A 22,021-nucleotide genomic window follows, 5' to 3' on the forward strand; every position below is an offset into this window, starting at 1 on the left:
CTAAGGAAAGGTGGAGAAAGAGCGTTGTACATATTGCAAGCTGTGACGTAGTGGGGGTACCTGGCTGGTTTCTATGCTGCTGGCTCTGGGGTAACCCCCACTGGCTGCCGTGGGTACCACGACCCAGCAAAACAGGATGAGTCACTATGCAAACCAGTATGGCCAGACACCCCCCATGGAGAGGAACAAAGGAAGGTGGAATGCTGCCCTGGCTGGGGGGCAGGGCTGGAAGAGAGTTAGTTGCTGGCTGTCTGGGAGCATGGAGGAGACAGCCTAGGGAAAGGGGATGCAGTTTAGGGGCCCGGTCTCCCCCATCTCAAGGGGGCCTGAGGCATCCTAGCCCAGCTCTGTGACCAGATTACATCTGTGCTGTACTGTATCCTGGAGAGGCAATAAACTCCCTCTATTCCACCGGCTGGTGCAGTCTGTTTGTGCCATTTCGGGGTGCAGGAGACGGGGGACCCCCAACACGCCATCACACAAGTATCCTTGGAATTTTAGACTCTGTTCCTTTGAAAAAGCTATAAAGAAAGTTCAAACTGGGCTCCCTCCCACTATTTACAATTCCAGTGACTCATGGAATTGAAAAAGGAGTGGTCTGTTCTCTTTTATCTCTGAGAAGATGCCAAAGGATTACTGGAAGACTACAGAAATAAAGATATATTGTATGAAAGAACAGCCACTGGCACACTCCCATCTTGCAGGGTTATAGAGTCCAGCTCTAGTCTGAGCCCAAACATCTACACCATATTTAAACGGTCCTTTACCCTGAGCCCAGTGAGTCCACGTCAGCTGACACAAGCCAGGCACAGGAGTTCAATTGTGTGATCATACAAAAAAGAAGACGGAACAAATTCTTTAGCATATGTAGTCCCCTTACTAAAGGGGCCTCTGTTTTTCTGGAAAGACCCTTTGTGCTGCAATCCAGACTACAATTCCCATGAGCCCTTGGGAAAAACAGGAAGGATGTGACTCTTGTGCATGCATGAAAAGAGAGGCCTAGCAGTCTGGGACTCTGCTTTGGAGTTTGGAACCAAAGGGGAGCCAGACTGCTGTGGAGGAGTTTACTCCAGTCCAGGGGCTGTTGGATGCAGCCACAGACTGGGACTAGATGCCTGTTGGAACTGGGATCTAGCAGGCTGCTTCCGATAGGCACAGCATGAGGCAGTAAGTTTTGGGCCTTGTTGGGAAAGTGCTGCCTGGGACAGAGCTGCTGTCTAGCTTGGACCAAAGCTCCACTACAACTGCAGTTAATCAGCGTGTCCATGCAAGCAAGAGTCTGGGACTGTGAGTCTTGGGGTGTGCACGCTCTGGGGTGGGATCACTGTTGTCAGTACAAATGTTAGCTATATAAGCTTCAATTATAGTTATGTGTTTTGTTAATGCTATTCATTGCTAATCTGTTAATCCCTGTTTATTTAAGTTAAGTAAAGATTGTTTATTTTAAAGTATTCTATTAGATGTAAATGATTTGTAGTTGTTCTGGAATTAGATCCAGATTATAGTTGGAATAAGTATATTCCTGGAGGCTCTCAAGGCACACCAATAAGTGTGTACAAGGCCAACCAGGTGGAAGCGCCGCCATTGTACATTCATTACGAGCAAGGGACTGCAGCAAGGGGGTGGAAAGGGTTCCCGCCCCCCCAAATTAAATACCATCAGTACTGGGGTGCTCAGGATCTCCTTTTGGGTTAAAACATCAGGCGCCCAGGCACATCTGTGAGCAGGGGCAGATGAGGACTTTGCGGGGCCCAGGGCAGCACAATTTCGCGGGTCCCCCCTTTTGACATGGCGCATGCACAGGGCTTCTTGAAGTGCGGGACCCGGGGTGACCGCCCCGCTCACCCTGCCCTATATCCGCCCTGCCTGTGACTGTGACCTGCTCCCCAATAACCTGGGGAGGAAAAAGTGGGTTACACATAAGTAGTTGACACAAATTTTGAGGGACCATTCAACATGAAGTGGCCCATTAATATTCCTCCAATGATACGGAGGAAAGGGATGCCAAAGCAACCTCTATTTGTGGGGAGCTCAGGTCCCCCATGGACAGGAGCTGTTGCCACCCCACACTTTTGCCTCCGTATCAGATGGACCAGCTCCCACCCGCCATCTCGCACACAGCAGCGCAGGGTGGCAGGAGGCTCCCCGGGAGTGGGGCTGTGAGTGCACTGGCTGCTGGCCTGGCACCCTGAGAGGCACCAAATAACGGTGTAACTGCTAAGAATTTTAGCAGTTACACAATTACGAAAATAACTGATTTCTAACATCTCTAGTGACAACCAGGGATGTGTGATCAGAGCAGGTTTTATTTCTGTACTGGAGCAGGTTCTCTCAGAGTATTTGGATGGTTCATTCCATGATGTGATCTATTTCTCTGGTGATGTGTCCTTGTTTGCTAATGGCAGATATGAGTAAGATAAGATGTATATCCTGGATTTCCTCCTCAGAGCATCTGTTGTGAGTGTACACAACAGATTACTTGGTGCATTTGGGATGATTACTGAATCTGTGGCCATAGCTATAGTGTAGGTTTCCTTGTTTATATTTTCCATAGAGTTCCATTGTTGAAGCTGGTCATGATGTCCAGGAAATTAATGTTTGGGTGGGAGTGTTGCAGAGAGAGTTTAATTGACTGGTGAAGATTGTTGATGTGGTGAAAATCTGAGGGAGTTTAAGCTGTCTGCCCAGAGAATGAAAATATCATCAATGTATCTCAGGTATATAATTGGTTTTGTGGTGCATTTTTCTAGGAATTAGTTGTCAAGGTGGCCTGCAAAGAGTTGGCATACTGGAGAGCCACTGTAGTATAAGGGCTGTTCCCATGGTTTGGAAAGTGTTTGTTGCTGAATGACTATGCTGCATGGACAATGGCTCTTAAGTGTTGTCAATAAACATCTGGGGAATTCTGCTGGGAACCTGCAGACCAGTAGGTATCCCATGGCTGCTTGCCTAAAGGACATGGGCAGGTTAGTTGATCATGTGATCAGCTCCACTTTGGGAGGTACTATCACTCAGGAGAACAATGGATTTCCCTCCGCATGGGCCAGATTATAAAAGGATCCTGGGGATGTCTCCATCTTTGTCTTCATCCTTGCTCTCCACTCCAAGAAGCACCTTTGCTAAGGACAGAGAGCCAGGAAGGAGTGTTGATCCATCCTAAGATAGGATGTGCTCCAGAGACTTTTAAGCAGGCCTGGCCAAAGAGTTTGCTGGGCCCAAAGCAGTATGGCTGAGCCACACGGCCATGTGGTCAGGGCAGCAAGTGAGCAGGCTGATGGGCGGGGCTGGGAGCTGGGTAGTGCGGGGCCCTTAATGCACGGGGCCCAAGGAAACCGCCTGGCTCGCCTTGCCCAAAGGCCAAGCCTGCTTTTAAGCTAGCAGTTTATAACATCTCTGCTAAGAGCCTGCATCAAGAACTTGGTGACTGATGTATGTAATGTTATTTCCTTAACAATCCCACTCTCAATCTTTTCATTCTTTTATTAATAAACCTTTAGAATTTTAGATTCTAAAGGACTGGCACAGCATGCTCTTTTGGGTAAGATCTGAGGTATAACTTGACCTGGGACACAGGCTGGTCTTTTGGGAAAGAACGGTTATTTACCTTGTAACTGTTGTTCTTCGAGATGTGTTGTCCATTCCAATTAGGTGTGTACATGCAGCGTACACGTGTCCTTAGAAGTTTTTCCTTCAGCAGTACCCTTAGGGCCAGCAACCCTCGTGGAATGCGCTCTAAAGGGAGGGGCTAGCACCCCTGCCAGGGAGTAGCACTCCTTGATGTATGTGGTAATCCAAGAGGAGATCTGCTGAGAGGACATGGGCTGACCTCTCACTTGTTTCGCAATGTCCACAAAAAGTTGTGGCAATTTTTGGAATGGTTTTGTCTTGCCTAAATAAAAGGCTAACGCCCTACGCACATCTAAAGTGTGTAAAGCCTGTTCTTTCCCAAACACATGCGGCTTAGGCTAAAACACTGGCAAGAAGATATCTTGGGAGGTGTGGAAGGCAGACACCACCTTGGGCAAAAAAGCCGGGTGAGGGCAAAGCCTGACCTTATCTTTGAAAAAACACCATGTAGGGGGAATCTGAGGTGAGCACCCTGAGTTTGGATACCCATCTGGCAGACATAAGTGCTACCAAGAGGGACACCTTGTATGATAGGTACAGGAGGGAACATGTCGCTAATGGCTCAAACGGGGGCCCCATGATCTCAGAAAGGACCAGGTTTAGGTCCCACTGGGGAGTGGGCTGGCGGACATATGGGTAGAGCCTGTCCATGCCTTTCAAAAGCCTGTTGACCATAGGGTTGGTGAACAAGGTTTTCCCCTCTTCCTCTGGGTGGAAGGCCAAGATGGCTGCCAAATGAACCATAAAGGAGGAGGAAGAGAGGCCCTGGAGCCTGAGGTCCAACAGGTAATCCAGGATCAGGGAGACCATAGCCCGCCTTGTGTGCACCCCCTTCTGGGAAGCCCAAATGTAGAACCGCTTCCATTTGGCAAGATATGTGGCCCTAGTGGAGGGTTTCCTGCTACACAGTAGGATTTCCTGAACCCGCTCTGAGCACTGAAACGCCTCCGTCAGCCATGGAGCTTCCACGATGTCAAGGGCAGCGATTGTAGAACTGGGTGGCGGAGCCTGCCCAAGTCCTGAGATATCAGGTTTGGGACCAGCAGGAGGGCCAGGGGTCTCTCGCAAGACAGGCTGAGGAGAGTGGAGAACCAGTGCTGTCTGGGCTATGCAGGGGCGATTAGGATCAGGGATACCCTGAACTCCTGCATTCTCAGGAGGACCCTGTGAATGAGTGGGAATGACGGGAAGGCAAACAGTAGGCCCTCCGGCCATGGAAAAAGGAGAGCGTCTCCTAGGGAACCCCCTTGTCCCATGAGGGAACAGAACCTCGGGCACTTCTTGTTGTCTAGATAGGGAAACCCCCACGCATGGAAAATAGAGGGCCACATCCCACCTTAAGGACCATTCGTGACTCATTTTGGGACATTTTGGGAGCCTGGGAGGTACAAAGCCATTGGGTGGATATCCACCCCGAAACAGAGGTCCCAAAGGCGGATCGCCTCTGAGCACAGGTGAGGGAAACGTGCCCCCCCCTGCTTATTTATATACGCCACCACTGTCGTGTTGTCTGACAGAATGACAGACCTGCCATGGAGATGGGGAAGGCAAACTGCACAGGCTAGGCGGACTGCCTAGAGCTCCATGATGTTGATATGCAGGGAGATCTCTTCCGCGGATCACATACCTTGTGTGTGCAGGTCCCCCAGGTGGGCTCCCCAGCTGGTGTCCAACGCGTCTGAGACATAGCGGATGGAGGGCACTGATCTGGAGAACTGAACCCCTGCGTAGACCACTGCCTGGTGGGTCCACCAGTCCAGCGCAAGGAGGACATGGGAGGGAACTATCACGACCCTGTCCCATAAGTGAACAACCGGCTTGTGGACTCACGATAGCCACATCTGTAACGGGCACAGACGCAGTCTGGCGTGCTGCACTACATAAGTGCAAGTGGCCATGAGAGCCAGGAGACACATGCAGGTCTGGGCGGTAGTCACTGGAAAGTTCTGGAGCACCCTGACTGCCGTCTCTATTGTGAGGAACCTGGAGCTGGGTAGAGATGTTCTCGCCGACAAAGGATCCAGGGTGGCACCCACAAACTCTATTATCGGGGTGGGGGTTAGGGTTGATTTGTCCAGGTTTAGAAGAACACCTAAGTCTTTGAAGAGCCCATGGGCTATGGCAATGTGAGCTCTCACCTGCGACTTGGAGTCCCCCCTCAGGAGCCAGTCATGGAGATAGGGAAACAGGAAAAGGGGCGTTCAGGTGAGGGCAGCAGCCACCACCGTCATACATTTGGTGAAGACTCGAGGGGCCATCAAGATGCCAAAGGGGAGGGCTGTGAATTAGTAGTGGTCTGGGCCCACAGTAAAACGAAGGAACCTCCAGTGGTGGGAGGCGATTGAGATGTGAAAATAAGTGTCTTAAGTCGAGGGCAGTGTACCAGTCTCCGGGGGCTGATGAGAAAATTATGGATGCCAGTGTCACCATTTTGAATTTTGCTTTGGTGATGAAGGAATTGAGGGTTCTGAGATCTAGGATGGGACGGAGGCCCCCTTTGGGACCAGAAAGTAACGGGAATAGAACCCCTGCCTCGAAACTTGTAGGGGGGGGATGCGCTCTACCGCCCCTATCATAAGGAGATGTTGGACCTCTTCTTGAAGCAGAGGCTCTTGAGCGGGGTCCCTGAAAAGGGACTTGAGGTTGGGAAGGAGGGGGCAAGTGGAAAGGGATTATGTAACCCCTTTCCCCTATCTCCAGCACCCATCGGTCCGACATAACAGACTGCCAGGCTTGGAGGAAGCGGGATAAACAGTCCCGGAAAGTTAGTGGGGCAACTGGTAAAATGCTCTTGGGGGTCCCGTCAAAACCCTTGGTGGGGGGCTGAGGATTTGTTGTGGGGCTCCTGGTTGTTGCCTGGAGTTGGGCGCGGTCGGCACCTGTTGTTCCTGCTGTTACCACTCCTGCTCCTATGATGGGAGAAGTCAGGACATGGGGCCTGAGGGGGTGTTCTAGGAACATTCCTATTTGTGAAAGTGCGCCGCTGGATAGCAGGAGTGTGCATGCCCAAGGATTTTAGGGTAGCCCAGGTATCCTTGAGGCCATGAAGCCTCTGATTGGTCTGCTCAGAGAAGAGCGAAGGGACCTCAAACGGGAGGTCTTGGAGGGTGTTTTGGAGCTCTGGGGGAACCCTGGAGCCAGGAACTAGGGCGTAGGACCACACCTGTGGCCATCACCAAGGCAGCGGCATCTGCCATGTCACTTGGAGTGCTACTCGGGAGATCGCTCTCCCCTCCTCATGGAGAGCCTTAGGGTGTTTCTAGACTACAGGGTTTTGTCGACAAAAGTAGACTTTTGTTGACAAAACTAAACCTGCGTCTACACTACTGCTGAGTTCTGTCAACATAACATTGACAGAACTCAGCAGTTTTGTCGACGCTGGTAAACCTCATTTTACGAGGAATAACGCCTTTTGTTGACAGAGTTCTGTCGACAGAAGGCGCTATTGCATCTAAACTGTCCTTTGCGTCTACACTGCCATGTCGACAAAGCAGCTTGCTTTGTCGACAGAACTGAATGTAGTCTAGACGTTCTTTGTCGACAGAAGCTTTGTCGACAGTATCTGTCGACAAAACTTCTGTCGACAAAAGCCTGTAGTCTAGACATACCCTTATACTCTGAGCAGGAGTCCCTGGGGAGCAGGTCCGTGAACTTGTCCATGGACGTCCAGGTATTATAGTGATAGAAATGTAGCCGTGTTAGTCTGGGGTAGTTGAAGCAAAATGCAGGACAATGTAGCACTTTAAAGACTAACAAGATGGTTTATTAGATGATGAGCTTTCGTGGGCCAGACCCAATTCCTCAGATCAAATAGTGGAAGAAAGTAGTCACAACCATATATACCAAAGGATACAATTAAAAAAAATGAACAAATATGAAAAGGACAATTATAGGCGTAATGTAACAAGAGGACCTGTTGATTGGCGATGCAGTACTGGATACCCCCGGATGCGTAGACTTTCCTGCCTAGCAGGTCAGTTGTTTTGGCCTCCGTGTTCTTAGGGAGAGCAGCCTGCTGGCCTTGTCTTTCTCTGTGGTTGAAGGCTTGTACCACCGGGAGCCTGAGAGAGGGTGAGAAAATAGGTGCTAGTTGCCCCCTTGGGGAACAAAGTACCTCCTTTCGGCTCATTTATCAGTCGGGGGGGATAGTTGCAGAGGTTTGCCACAAGGCCTTAGAAATTTTGGCTACAGTTTTATTAACTGGAAGAGCCACTCTGGAGGGAGCATCAGAGTGTAGGATGTCTACCATAGGGTCCAAGTCTTTGGACACCTTCTCCGCCTGGACCCCCAGACTCCTGGATCTGAATGCCCAGTGCAGGAGGTTGGAGGCCACCGCCCACCCCTACTGACTCTGGCAGCACTGCATACGGCACCTGCCACTGAGATGCCCTTACTCTTGCTGCCGCTCCAGGACACTGCACAAGACTTGGCACGGCACCACCATTTGGCACTGCTACCGGTCCAGGGGGCCCCGGCACCAACCTCTGCGCGAGATGCCCACACCACCATGACACCATCTCGGCACCGCAGCAAGCCAGAATCCATGGCCAGATATGCATTTTTTTCGTCGGCACCCATGTTGGCTCTACTTTGGTCTGCCTCTGAGTATTCGTCTGACTCTGAGGCGGAGTTCACCTGGTCCTCAAGAGGTTCCCGGTCCCGTACGCAGCACCGCTCCCACTCTCGGCACCATTCCCGGCACTGCAGCCCTCCCCATCTATACCAACAACAGTGGGCGCAGCCTGTTCCGGTGCCGATGTTGCAGCAAATGTGGCCCCCACAATCTCCGGGCCAGTGGCCGTTCTGGACACCCTGAGCGTACCACCAAAGCCAGGGCGTAGATCCACCCAGGCCGGGTTCTATTTCCTCAGGCCCACGAGCTCCTCCTTTGGTGACAACTCTGGCCAGGTCCCTTACTTCGGGCCAGTCACTACCTCCTGGTCAGTTGTCTCCGGGCCCCGGGGGGAGTGTGGCTCCAGTGAGCCAACCTCCCCCATCCTTGTCCCTGGGTTCCTTGCAAGATCCATCGCACTTGGACACCTCTGTAGGAGAGGTCCAGAAGGGGTTATCGTCCTCTTCTCCGGACAAGGCCTTAGGTGATTCTGCACCACCCATGCCCTCCATGGATGCTAGGGCCCACAAGGACCTTCTCTGCTGCCTAGAGGGCTGGTGCTGATTCCCCTCGTGCCACCTGGAGGGTGTTAGGATGGGAGGAGGAGAGGGAGAGGAGGCAATGGGGACCCTCGCTGCCTCTAAGGCCTCCGGCGTGGAGGGCTCAGGGAACTCCTTCATGGGACTTATTTCCCTGTGCTGGGAGGAAGGTCCGCCCGACCTGGAAGGCCTGGGCTCCAGACTTGTCGGCTTCACGTGCCCCGCTGGAGAACACGTCTGGATAGGGACCGGCTCCTGTTAGGTTTCTTTTTTTTTCCTGAGGTGCCGGAGACTGAGACTGGTGCCAGGGCCTCTGCAGTGCCGGAGAGGCGCAGTGCACAGAACTGTTCCATACTGATGCTGGTGTGCTTTGAGAGGCCGGTGCCGGGTCCGATGACGGTGCTGGCCTGAGAGCTGCCTCCATTAGCAGGATTTTGAGGTGTGATTCACTCTCACGCTTAGTATGGGGTTTGAAGGCCTTACAGATCTTACAGGCTTCTGTGAGGTGAGTCTCCCTCAGACACTTTAGACATGATGAATGGGGATCGCCACAGGGCATAGGCCTGTGAAACTTTTTTCAGGGCTTAAAGCCTTGTGGATCGGGCATGTTCTGCCATGGGTGCACGGCGTGCTGTGGCGGGGAGTAACTAAACAGAAAATAACAAAAAAGTCTTAAACATAATTTGCAGCTTTATACCTGGAGACTAATTGAAAGAACGAGAAGAACAATGCTGAAGACAATGATCGCTGTGAAGAGCTGAGGTTGTTCCAATGACTGTCACAGTGGTAAGAAGGAACTGAGTGGGTGAGGGGCCAGCAGGGGTATATATGGGCCAGTATACTGGCGCCACTCCAGAGAGCTCCCCTGCTGGCCCTAAGGGTACTGCTGAGGGAAAAACTTCCGATGGCGCACACACGCTGCATATGCACACCTAATTGGAATGCACATGAGCAATCACTCAAAGAAGAATGGTTTTCATAGCCTCTCGTGTCAGGAGTAGTGCTGGTTGTGTCACAGGTAAAGCTGGAGTGTCTTAAGGGGGTTGCACATGTGTCGATCGTTGTCTTCAGCATTGTTCTTATTCTTTCAATTAGTAGCTTGGGATAGTAAAATTCCATGCACCTGGCAAAGGACATAAAAAGGCATCTGAGACACCTCAATTTTGTCTTCATTTCCTGCTTCATTTCTCTGGACTGGATTTCTAACAAGGAAACTTTGGACAAGGACTGATGACCTTCTTTTGAGTCTGGCTGCTAGGATTTCTCTTAAGTTTTTGAGTTATCACATCACATATCCTTTCTCTGTGCTTCAAATATATATATTAACACCAGCGGTGGAGCTATTCAGTTAAATTTGGGGGACAGAACCTTCAGGTGGTCTATGCTCTACAGAAGGTCAGGTTAGTAATCACAATGGTCCCTTGTAAGGTTAAAGTCTATGACTCTGTCAGTACATCTATCTCAGACTGAGGGTATGTCTACACTGCAGAGTTTTTTTTCCGGAAAAACGGCCATTTTTCAAAAAAAACCCTTCACTTACGTCCACACTGCAATCACGTTCTTTCAAAAAAAAAAAAAAAAAAAAAAAAAAAAAAGCACAGAAGGGTTTTTCCGACATTGCTGAACTTCTTTTTACAAGGAAGAAGCCTTTTTCCAAAAAAGCTTTCGGAAAAAGGTGTGTGTGGACAAGGAAGAGGGAATTCTTTTGACAGAGAGGAAAAAGGAAAAAGCACACATGCCGTGGTGGCCACTCTGTCCATTGTAAACACAGCTGAAATGCGAGATAGCATCCACACTGAATGGATGCTATCTTTCAAAAAAGCAGATTGCTTTTTCAATGCACTTTTGCTGTGTGGACGCTCTCTTTTGGAAGAAGTTTTTTTTGGAAAATCTCTTCCAAAAAAGCTTCTTTCGAAAGAAGCCTGAAGTCTACATAGCCACAGGGCTGGCCTTACCCTAAGGCGAACTGAGGCAGCTGCCCCAGGTGCCAGACTGTGGGGGGGCTCCACTAGGACCCAGAGTGTAGAAAATTGTGTCTTCTGCTGGTTCAGCGAGGGGGGGAATGGGGGCATCATTTGAGCTCCCCGACTCGGGTGCCAAAATGTTGTGGGCCAGCCCTGCAAAGCCAGAAGGAATTGGTAAGAGAACCATTTTAAAACAAATATAGTTTCTTTAAAAATTTAAAAGCATAACTTGCAATTCAACTTGTGCTTTGAGAATTAACTGACAACAAGCTGTTATTGCGGAGTAAAAAATAGCTTTCTTAAAGTATGCCAATTAAGTTCACTTACCTCATTTGTGTGAAATAATGACTGTTCCTAATTACATGCAGCTCTACAGAAATATGGCTCAGGGCCCCACTTCTGCTCTCCCTGTTGTCAATGTCACGACTTTCATTGACTTCAATCCAGCTAGATACTGAGCACTCTCAACTCATGTAGGAGTTGAAGGTGCTTAGAACCTAGTAGGCTTAGGCCCTTCATTTACAAATGGACTGCTGACCACGTTTTGGTCCCAATCCTGCTGCTGCTGGGAGTTTTGATATTGAAGTCAGAATAGGTACATGTCCTATCATTGTAATTGCATCCTAATTTTATTCTTCTGTGATTGCTATTGAACTTCATGGCAGGCACAAATAATTTTAAATGGGAATCTTAGGTATTCATGAAACCATATACAATACTGTGGTGTTGTTGGAGTTTTAATAGGAAAATGTAGATCTTTGTTGCACCCACTGTTGTGTGTGGTGCCCTAAATTAGGTGCAAAGTGGCCTATGTGAGGTGTCTAATGAAAGCTTCTGCTATGCTGATTCTATTTGTATACATGTATGATTTTTGTATGTAAAGTTATGAATATGGGCTCTATACCTATATTTTAAATGTTTTCTGTCTGGGAGACAGCAGCAGGCATTGACCACCTATTGTGAGGGGTGGGGACACAGTGAATAGCTATGCTGCATGCACAATGGCTCTTAAGTGTTGCCAATAGATAGCTGAGGAACAGACTATGGCCCCTTGACTAAAAAGGACATGGTCAGGTTAGTTGATCATGTGATCTGCTCCATTTTGGAGGTACCATCACTCAGGAGAGTGATTTTTTTTTTCCTCCACATGGGCAAGACTATAAAAGGATCCTGGGGATTCCTTCATCCAGTGCTGGTCCTAGCCCTAGGTGATGAGGGTAGCGCCCAGGGTAATGTGCTAATGGGGGAGCATATGAATAGTCTCATATAACCTTACCTGGGGCCAGCCAGCTAAGCAGAAGGGGAAATACAGCAACCAGGGGCAAGGAGGTCAGAGGCACTCACTCACTTGTCTCAGGTAACTCCTGTGTTCTATGGGAGCATAATCAGGGGTGGACGCCCAGCAGGGACTCTGGATTCTCCCTGGGACAGAGGGTCCCCTGTAGAAGCCACGTGGGGAGTGGGTGGGACAGGCTGGGCTGTAAAAGGCTCCCGGTGGGTGGCTGAGATTTGTAGGGATTGAAGGAATGTGTGTGCAGCTTCTCTCTGTGCTCTGGCTGGCTGGGGTTTAGAGCAGCCCTGCTATCTGGATGTGTGTTACTGTGGAGCATGTCTGGGTCCACCCTCCCTTTTTTCCTTTTCCCTCTAAGAGCCACTTATCCAGGAAAGGGCTTTTCCCTGGCTCTGTCAGCAGGACTGGTGCACTGTGCGCACATTTAGCTCTGCAAAGTGAGCAGCAGAATAACTCAGGAGGATGGTGTTGCACCTGCCTGCAATCCTTTCCCTGCACAGAGGTGACACGTGGGGGACATACACTGCACTGAGTCACATTACGACCTCACACCCAGTTTTCTGTCAGAGTATGCCTGCCCAGCTCTCTCCCCCCTCCCTCTCTTTCTTGCTGGAGGTAGCCCAGGCCAGGACAGGAGAGATAAATAAGTAGCATGTGCACCAAATAGCTGAGACTGGAGGGCTGTGTCTAGACTGGCAAGTTTTTCCGCAAATTGATCTGATTTTGCGGAAAAACTTGCCAGTTGTCTACACTGGCTGTTTGAATTTCCGCAAGAACACTGACGATCTCATGTAAGATCGTCAGTGTTCTTGTGGAAATATTGTGCTGCTCCCGTTTGGGCAAAAGCCCTCTTGTGCAAATCATTTGCGCAAGAGGGCCAGTGTAAACAGCACAGTACTGTTTTTCGCAAAAAAGCCCTGATCACGAAAACGGCGATCGGGGCTTTTTTGCGGAAATCCGCGTCTAGATTGGCCACGGACGTTTTTCCGCAAAAAGTGGTTTTGCAGAAAAGCATCCTGCCAATCTAGATGTGCTTCTTCCGAAAATGCTTTTAACGGAAAACTTTTCCGTTAAAAGCATTTTTGGAAAATCATGCCAGTGTAGACATAGCTGAGTAGTAGGGAGGAGGGAAGACTGCTGAGGTTAGGTGAGGGAGGAAGAAACAGTTGCTTTCCCATAGGGGAACTGAGGGAGAGGGCTGGTGGAGGGGTGTATGACACTTGAGTTGTTGGGGGGGGGACCTTTAAATTGTGGCCTTCATTAGCAACTGAAGGTCTGGTCCTCCCTGCTCCTCAGGCTCAGAAGCTTCACTCACTTTTTTGCGGGGGGAGGGGAGGTGCTGCTGCTTCTTTCCCAATGGGAGGCAGATGGGTGGGTTGTACTTAACAGGATGATGAAATTTCTCAGGACAGGGGGCCTTGTCAGAGCTGTTGTTGGACACAGTATTGTTATTGCATCAATATTAACAATAAGGAAATTTTCTTTCCTCCCATCTTAACGTGCAAACCTTCTTCGTGCTTAAGAAGTCACTTGGGTTCCTAGTGTGAAAATAAGAGGATAATGTGCGATTGCTGTGACTCGCACTTTCAATCAGGCCCTTAAACTCAGAAGGAACTTAGTGGGAATATAGGCTCTGCCTCATTCCCCCATCCCTGGTGTTCTGGTTTATAAATATGCTCATTGGAATGCCCTTTTTATTTTTATTTTTTATAACTTTAAGTAATAAATGTTTTTAAGCTTTTTGTCTTTTTATAATTTTCACAGTTGTGGGAAATTATGGGGGTAAGCCAGATAATTTTTTAATGACAATAGAAGATGAGATTCAAAGAGTTCAAGTTTTAAAGCTGTTAAAATACAAACAGAGAGACAAGGTGAATGAGGTAATATCTCTTTTGATTTTGGACTAGCTTTGGTTGGTGGGAGATTAGCCCTTTTGAGATCCACGGACCTAAAGAATAGCTCTCTGGAGTTCCAAAGGCTGTCTCTTCCGCCAACCATATTTGGTCCAATTAAAAATATTATTTGCTCACCTTGTGACTCTCATCCCCGGTACCAACATGACTACAGCAAAACCTCTAATAATCAATATTGTTACCCACCAGCTCTGTGATTCTTGGGAAACTAGAACAAGGTCACCTGTCAGCCTTGTGCTCTTGGGGAGCCAGGGAGTGACATTCATGGAAAACCATTCCCCTCCCTCAGGCCTCTGCTAGAATCAAAGACAAAGCAATGAAAAGGCCGGGGAAGACACACCTAAACTGCTTCAGACCAGGGTGATATAATTAAGGAAACACCCCAGCCTCATTTGCATTAAAGATGGAACAGAGGGACATCTCATTAGCATACAGAATGGAGAGCAGCTCTTCCAAGGCAGGAACCGCAGTGAACTATGGGACACCGAAAGCAGAGAAGCATTGCCTGATGGGAAATCCCTGCTCCAGATGCTAATGAACCTAGGCCTGCTCACACCCAGATTAGTCATTATCAGACCAATTCTAGTAACGATCCTATTGACATCTAAAATACTGAAACTGCCTAGTTGCATTGTGAGCTCGTTCAAGGAACATCACCCATAACCAGGGGTGATCAGTCTCTAATGTCTCTCCTCTTTCTCTTTGAACTATCCCTATAAAAACTCCTATCCTTGCCCCAAGAAAACTGTTCTGATACCTGGACTTAAACTGCATCAGTTGCATTGAGACTTCTTCCTCTCCTGACTGATCGTGCTGGGGGCTCTGTCCTGCTTTTCTCCTGCCCTCTGGACCCCCGGCTACCATCATCATCTGGGAACCCCGATCAGTGCACAGTGGAGTGGTGAGGTGTCTCTCTCTCTCTCTCATCAACTCTCTCTCTAAGCATAGACTCCTGACCCTGCCCTGTGTAAACTGTTATATGGTTACCTAACATTTGTAATCAGTTTCCATTTAGATTTAATATTGTAACCTTTTGATATCTATTCACTACTCAGAAATAAATCACTTTCATTGTTAAACTGGTTGCTTCTCTCTCTTTCTTTCTCTTTTGCTCACTCTTCCTTAAGGGGTGTTGTTTTGGCTTCCCCATTCGCTCTGCAACAACGCTTCTTGTACCCAAGCAAAAGATCCCTGTAGTGCCTAAAATCCTATGGGGTTTGCTCATCGTGTGGTTTACCAGTGAATGACTGCGGTGTGAAAGTGGGGATAGGGGGTGCTGAACCTGGGGGCTTATGAGGATGGCAGCTTAAAGTGCTGTTTAATCCAGCCCACGGAGTCCAAAGGCACATGAGGGTGCAGTGTGGCATTGCTGTGAAACCCAGCCAGCTGAGTCCAGGGACATATGAGGGGGTCAGCTTGTGAGTGCTGAGTACCCAGTCCTCTCAGATGTGCTCTGATTAGTGGGTGTGAGTGTCTGTGTGTGTTGCCAAGGTGGCAAGAACCCCATCCTGAGGTACCTAGTTCCTGTGGGAGAGCTCCAGTGGGAGGGGGAATTGGCAGCAGGGAGAATTCAGCTCCATATGAGAGCACAAGTAAGCACCAACAGCACACTGATAGAATTGTTAACCTTCCCCCGGTCCCATCAGGGTAACCCTGATAAATGAGCATACCCCAGAGTATTGGGCAAATCTGGTAACAATATCACATATCAAGATATACAAAATAAATATCCTAAAACCAGATATGTTTTATTGATTGATTTAACTGTTTGTTCACTTGTCCATTTGTAACAAGCCCAAATTCAGAAGTTTATATCACTCAATTTTAACTCTTAACAAGTTCTCAAGCAGCATTTTTCTTCCCTTACCTGTAAATAATTTAACTATTACTGATGGAAATATTTTGGGTTTGAATGGGAGTGGACTGAACAAAGAGAAAATTGGAATTAAGGAAAAGTGAATCTAGTAGTCTTCCTGGTAATTTTTCTTTATTATGTGGTTTTGTTTGAACTGCTCTGAATCTATGCCTCCCCTCCCCATTTTAATACCTCACTCTCACTACATCTACACAACGAGTTTTCTCAGCAAAAATATGCAAATGAGGGGCTCATTTGCATGAGACGCAATCTCAGTGGCATATTTTCTGCCAATCCATTTTTGCGCTGGGGTTTTTGTGCAAAAACAAACAGTGTGGATGTTTTCTTTTTGCACAAAAAAACCTTTTTTCCACAAGATCTTTATACCTCCTTTCGGGGGGCATACCGATCTTGTGGAAAAAGGGGTTTTTGGACAAAAAGAAAACGTCCACACTGAAAAACCCCAGCGCAAAAACGGATTGGCAGAAAATATGCAAATGAGTCCCTTACTAGCATATTTTTTGCAGAGAGAACTCATAGTGTAGATGTAGTCATTGTGCCCAGAGACTTTTTTCTGTGATTTAATTTGTTTTTCTTAGTTGCTTTGTAATATCTACAACCAAGTATACTTTATCAAGTTTATCTTTTGTTTTGTAATAAAAATCTTTTTTTTTTTTTTTTTTTTTTTAAGGTGATTTGATTCTTGTGTCCTGGAGGTCTGTCGGTCTGTATCTGCATGCCTCTGACTGAGGGGTCAGCTACCAGAGACTGCAGCTTGTTTTTCACTTTTCTTTTCTCTAGCTCTTTTGGGCAGAAGAGCTTGGGTACCCCTAGGGGTAGGTTCAAGTGTTCATCCCCAGTTTTAGGGATTAAAAAAAATCACTTGAAGGTGGCTGGCAGCTTGTTTGTTTGTCTGTTTATTTCTCAGAGCCAGGGAATCTGTGACTCTGGGAAGTTTTGGAAACCAGTGCCTGTAGAGGCAAAGGTTTTGTTGTTGTTGTTTGTTTTTTCTTTTGAGCTCTTTGCGGGCCCCCATCTTCTGCACTTAGGATATGTCTAGATTACATGGCTCCGTCAACGGAGCCATGTAAACTAGTTTACCCGGCATAGTCAATGAAGTGGGGATTTAAATAATCCCCGCTTCATTAAAATGAACATGACCTCCGCGCTGTGCCGACGATCAGCTGATCCGGCACAGCATGGCAGTCTAGACGCGGATCTGTTGGCTGGGGAAGCCTTTACAGGATTGGTTGGCAAACCTCGTTTCACAGCCGACAGATCCGCATCTAGACTGCTGCGCTGTGCCGGATCAGCTGATCGTCAGCACAGCGTGGTGGCCATGTTTATTTTAATGAAGCTGGGATTATTTAAATACCCGCTTCATTGACGCTGCCAGGTAAACTAGTTTACATGGCTCTGTCAATCGAACCATGTAGTCTAGACATACCCTTGGAGTGCCAGAGTGGGGAACAACCCTGACCGCCCCCCCCCCCCCTTGCTGCCTGATGCACTCCCCCTCTTGCTGCTTCTGTAAGTGGTTGATAGGATTAACCAATAGACCTAGGCTTATCGGTTAATTGTGTACGCAACAAAACCCTGACATCCCTAGCTTGTGCTAACTTTGGTAGTGTGTTTCATGTCACCTGTTGTAAAACTAGACACATGTCTGGAAGAGCTGGTGTACCCTCTGGAAGAGCTCTATGTACCCCCTTGGCATATCTGACTGATGTGCACTGCCCCTCTGTGCCTCTGCTAAAATTTCAATTGTTAACTGGGGTGCCCCCTCATACTCCCACCCCATTCCTCTGGGTGGCCCTCCCTGCACCCCTTTCCCCTCCCCTCTCCTCGCAGGTACTAGTGGCCTGTGCCCCTAGGGGTATGTGTACCCACCAGCTTAGACAAGCCCATGGCGAGCAGGCCAGCAGCCCTGGGGAGCCCTTTCTTACACCAGGGCTCCCACTTGCCGGCGAGTCCAAACTCACTGCAAGCATGGCCTGGAGCCCCCCCCCCTGCCACCAGCTCCATGCTCCCCATCCCCTCGCTCACTGGAGGGCGGCAGGCTCCTCCTGGCACGCCGCTCTCCTCCCCCCTCCCGCGCCGCTCAGCCCCCTGCCCGCGCGCGGCTCTGGCGCCTTGTCACGGCTGTCACGCCCCGTCCCCTACTGCGGTCACCTCCGCCCCAGCGCGGGGCCCGGCCGCGGGCAGCCGGAGGGGAGGGACAAGGGAGGAGCAGGCGGAGCAGCCACGAGAAGAGGCGGCTTCGCTGCGGCACCGGCAGCGCCTGGATCCCGGCGAAGCAGCGGGGAGAGGCTCAGCGGCCGGGCTCCCCGCCTCCCCGGGTGGATGTGCCGCTCCCCAGCCCTGCGCCGCCGTGCCGGGCGCTCCCCCCGCGTGTGCGTGTGACCCGCATCCCGCCGACCCGAGCTGCCTTCGCTGCTATGAGGCTGCTGGAGACCAATCTGCAGGGGCTGACCCGGGAGCTGGCCCTGTACCTGGAGAGCCAGGTGCCGGTGGGGCTCTTCGGCTCCGGGGTGGGCTTGTCCCTGGTGCTGGGCTTCAGCGCCGCTTTCGCCTGCTACTACCTCAGCAGCATCGCCAAGGTGAGTGGGAACAGGCGGCAGCAGAGGGGAGGGACCCACTGACCCCAGGCGGGCTAAACAGGGGGGAGCTGGAAGCCCCATCCGTGCCCCAACCGGCCTCCGAGAAAATGCTGGGTGAGCGCTTTACACCAGGGGCACTGCCAGGTTAAACCGTTAAAAAAGAGACGAATGTCCTTGGCCGTGCTACAATGGATTGCTAAAGCGGAGAGGAGTTTGCTGACCGCAGACACTCTTCAGTGCTCCCCCCCCCATTCACTTCTGGTCTGAAGGCTTCACCTTTGGACAAGTAAGAGCAAAGCCGTGGTGATCTCACTTTCAAGACGTCTAGCGGCAGGGTCTCTCCCTCAGGCTCACTTGTCCTAGGGAGGGCTCCTTCGTTTGGGGGCAGACACTTGCCAAGGGAATGCTTAGGGGGTTTTCCACCTGTTGATCTTAGGCTCATTAAGTCTTTTTTTCATATCCAGTTTTTGGGGGACAGGGATTGGGGAGAACTTTATCCTGACAGCATTTTTAAGTGTCATTTGTTGTAGCCAGACCTTAGCTAGGAACAGTTGTTTTGAAGGAGAAATTAAGAAAATTCTCCCCCTTCTAAACTCTGTTCTCTGATTCTGAGCATTTACTAACATTGCAGCCAAAGGAAGTGGTTTTCTCCTCAGTACAATGTTTCTATTCCCTGCATTGTCATTCGCTAGATATATACTAGGTACTTTGACAAACAACACAGATACTTCTGTGTTCCCCTGCTTGTATTACACACATCAATAATTGACTTTGAAGGAGTTCACTCACAACAGATTACATCTCCTTGTGGCTGGGTCTGGGTTATTAGTTTTTACCCCATCTGATTCTTCTATTGGTCCTCTCTCTCTCTCTCTGAGTTGGCATGCTCCCCCTTCTGGCCATGTCACTATGTAATCCCTTCCCCTACTTCCAGGGTAACAAGACTCACACCAGACAAGCTGTCAGGATGCCACTTCAGAGGCCATTTCATTGCATTTCTAGGTCCTGCACCACTTCCCAGCAGCTGGCAGGAGGGCCTGGCTTCCCATACTACATTAAATTCCAGGGACCCTCTGACTTGCAATCCAGACCTGCTTAATCTCAGTTATTGTTCCCTGTTCTTTCCTACCCCACCTCTGTCTCCTTGCTTATCTCTGGGATTACCAGCAGAGCTTCCATGCCTCTGCTTCCCATGCCTACTTCAGCCTTCTAAACCTCTTGCGAGACTGCCTAGTCTAGGACAGGATACCAAGGCTTTCTCTTCCTTGCTCCCTGGCTAACTACTTTTCCTTCTAGAGAGTGACTACAGATCTCCTCCTTTCAGCCCCGTCTTGCTTTCACTTCCTGGCTTTATACTATTAATCCATCTGAGATTTGTCTGCTATTAGGCCCTGTCAAGCCTTCATTTCCCTCCAGGCATAGTATCTAAGGTTAATTGACTTTACTGGTCCCACATTAACATGGTCAAGGCTTGTGGGGGTGGACCTATCCATCACAGATTTTCAATTTGGATACAGTGAACCAGAAACACATCTAGCTGGCCTGATAGTTCATCTGTGGAGAAAGTAGAGGAATGGCAGTGTATATGATTACTGGAAACATACACTGATGCTTTTCCACCAAAGGAAGGATGGCCTTGTGGGTAAGGCAAAGGATTGGGAGTCAGGATAATTTGGTCCTATTCTGGCTGGGCTTTAGGCTGCGTCAAACATTTTTCTTCAAATTTCCCACTGTTGCACTACTGCTGCGGAGCTAGAGAGGACTAAGTGACACCTTGTTTAAAATACCAGCAGCTTGTCAGCACTAGCATTTTCACAGACCTCAAGCTTTCTGTGCAAAGGTTGTGTTTGTTTCTTCATTTCCACATCTGTGAAATGGAGGAAATAATACCTGCCTATCACACAAGCTTATTTTGAGATGTAAGTAATATTTGCAAAGTGCTTTCCATCCTTTGATGGAAGGCATTATGGCAGTGTAAACTATTTTTCATTAGAGATAAGTACTTTAATAGCCAGACTGTTTTGGAAACCTCTCATGAATCCATACCCTTCAGAATCAATAGTGTTGTTCTTTGCTTTTTGTTGGTGGTTTTTGTTTTTTGGTGTACTTATGTTTTTAAAATGAAAACAAAAATTAATTTAAAAAAAAAGTCAGCTCACTGATAGACAATGAAACAGCTTTGCCTGAGTATTGTTCAGGGATGCTGCATACTTAGCAGTGGTCTCTTTTCCTAGAAACCTCAGCTGGTGACTGGCAGTGAGAGCTTTTGCCACTTTCTCCAAGAACATTGTCCTGTCGTGATGGAAACTTACTATCCCACAGTGTGGTGCTGGGAGGGCCGAGTGCAGACCCTCTTGCGTCCCTTCATCACCTCAAGACCCCAACTACAGTATAGGAAGTGAGTGCTTCTTTCTTGCAAATTACTAACTTTTCTGCAGCCATATTCTCATTAATGCTGATAGTATTTCATGTAACAAGTAATTTAGGTAACACCAGAACTCAGACATTACAGGAATGCTTGTGGTATAAAAACCTAGGTAGATCTACATGTCTGAGTGTATCCGCACATTAGGGGGGATACCATTATTCTTTTTCCCAGTACAAACACTTCTCCTTTAGTATTCCTTTTAATTCTACCAGAGCCAAATTCATCCCTTTGGTAAGTGGGTACCATTCTTCTGAGTCCCGGGGATAAATTTTGCCTCTGGGTTTATCGTATGTTCTTGGTTGCTTAAGGTACGACATGAATATATATTTATTGCTCCTTCTCTTATAATCTCCCTTACATACAAATGGGGCTTGGTCTTCATGTCCTTCAAAGCAGCATTTGGCACAGAACCCGAGGGTAATGGAAAAGTGGGTTTGTCACCAGTACGACTCATCTGAGTCTGAAAGCTTCAGGAGGTAGCAGAGCTAGTTTGTAACAGGAAAAACTTAAACAACAACAAATAGTCTAATAGCATCTTAAAGACTAACAAAATATGTAGATGGTGAGCTGTCATCTGAAAAAGTGGGTTGTGCCCACAAATGCTCATGATACCAACTACAGTAAAACTCTGATGGTCCGGCATCTGACGGTCCGGCACTCCTGATGGTCCGGCACCATCAGGAACCCGGAAGTGCTCCGGGCAGCCGGACCATTGGATCTGCTCTGCCCCCAGCTTCCCCGATTCAGCCGCTGCTAAAACTGACCAGCGGCTGAATCGGGGAAGCCGGGGGCAGAGCAGCTGGAGTGCTGCCGGGTAGGTCCCGTAGCGCTGCTCCTCGGGGCTGCGGGACCAACCCGGCAACACCCCAACTGTCCCCGATTCAGCCGCTGCTGAAACTGACCAGCGGCTGACTCCAGGAAGCCCGGGGCAGATCTGCTCTGCCCCGGCTTCCTGGAGTCAGCCGCTGATCAGTAGCAGCAGCAGCTGACTTGGGTACACCTGGGGCAGAGAAGCGAGGGTGCTGCCGGGTTGGTCCCCGCAGCACCGAGGTGCGGCGCTGCGGGACCAACCTGACAGCACCCCAGCTGCTCTGCCCCAGGCGTCCCCAAGAGCAGCTGGGGTGCTGCCGGGTTGGTCTCGCTGCGCCAAGGGTTGGCGCTACTGGACCAACCCGGCAGCACTCCAGCTGCT

At 49.1% G+C, this 22,021-nt stretch overlaps 1 protein-coding gene across 3 annotated transcripts in view; it reads left to right on the forward strand.

The window, feature by feature from the left end:
- Window positions 1–1,034: 1,034 nt before the first annotated feature.
- Window positions 1,035–22,021, forward strand: part of ABHD3 (abhydrolase domain containing 3, phospholipase) — a 41,208-nt gene continuing 20,221 nt past the window's right edge. The window contains exons 1-2 of one of the 3 annotated variants that reach the window (XM_025179433.2): window positions 1,035–1,167; window positions 20,636–20,799. In XM_025179433.2, coding sequence (XP_025035218.1) covers window positions 20,702–20,799 — 98 coding nt within the window. In that variant the 5' untranslated portion in view covers window positions 1,035–1,167; window positions 20,636–20,701. Of the gene's footprint in view, window positions 1,168–17,910; window positions 18,402–20,635; window positions 20,800–22,021 lie in introns of those variants that run through there. The other 2 variants (XM_075920909.2, XM_006139054.5) reach the window with 2 other exon arrangements.

This window comes from Pelodiscus sinensis, chromosome 2 (assembly GCF_052426305.1).
Source record: "Pelodiscus sinensis isolate ZL-2025 chromosome 2, ASM5242630v1, whole genome shotgun sequence".
Taxonomy (NCBI): domain Eukaryota; kingdom Metazoa; phylum Chordata; order Testudines; family Trionychidae; genus Pelodiscus; species Pelodiscus sinensis.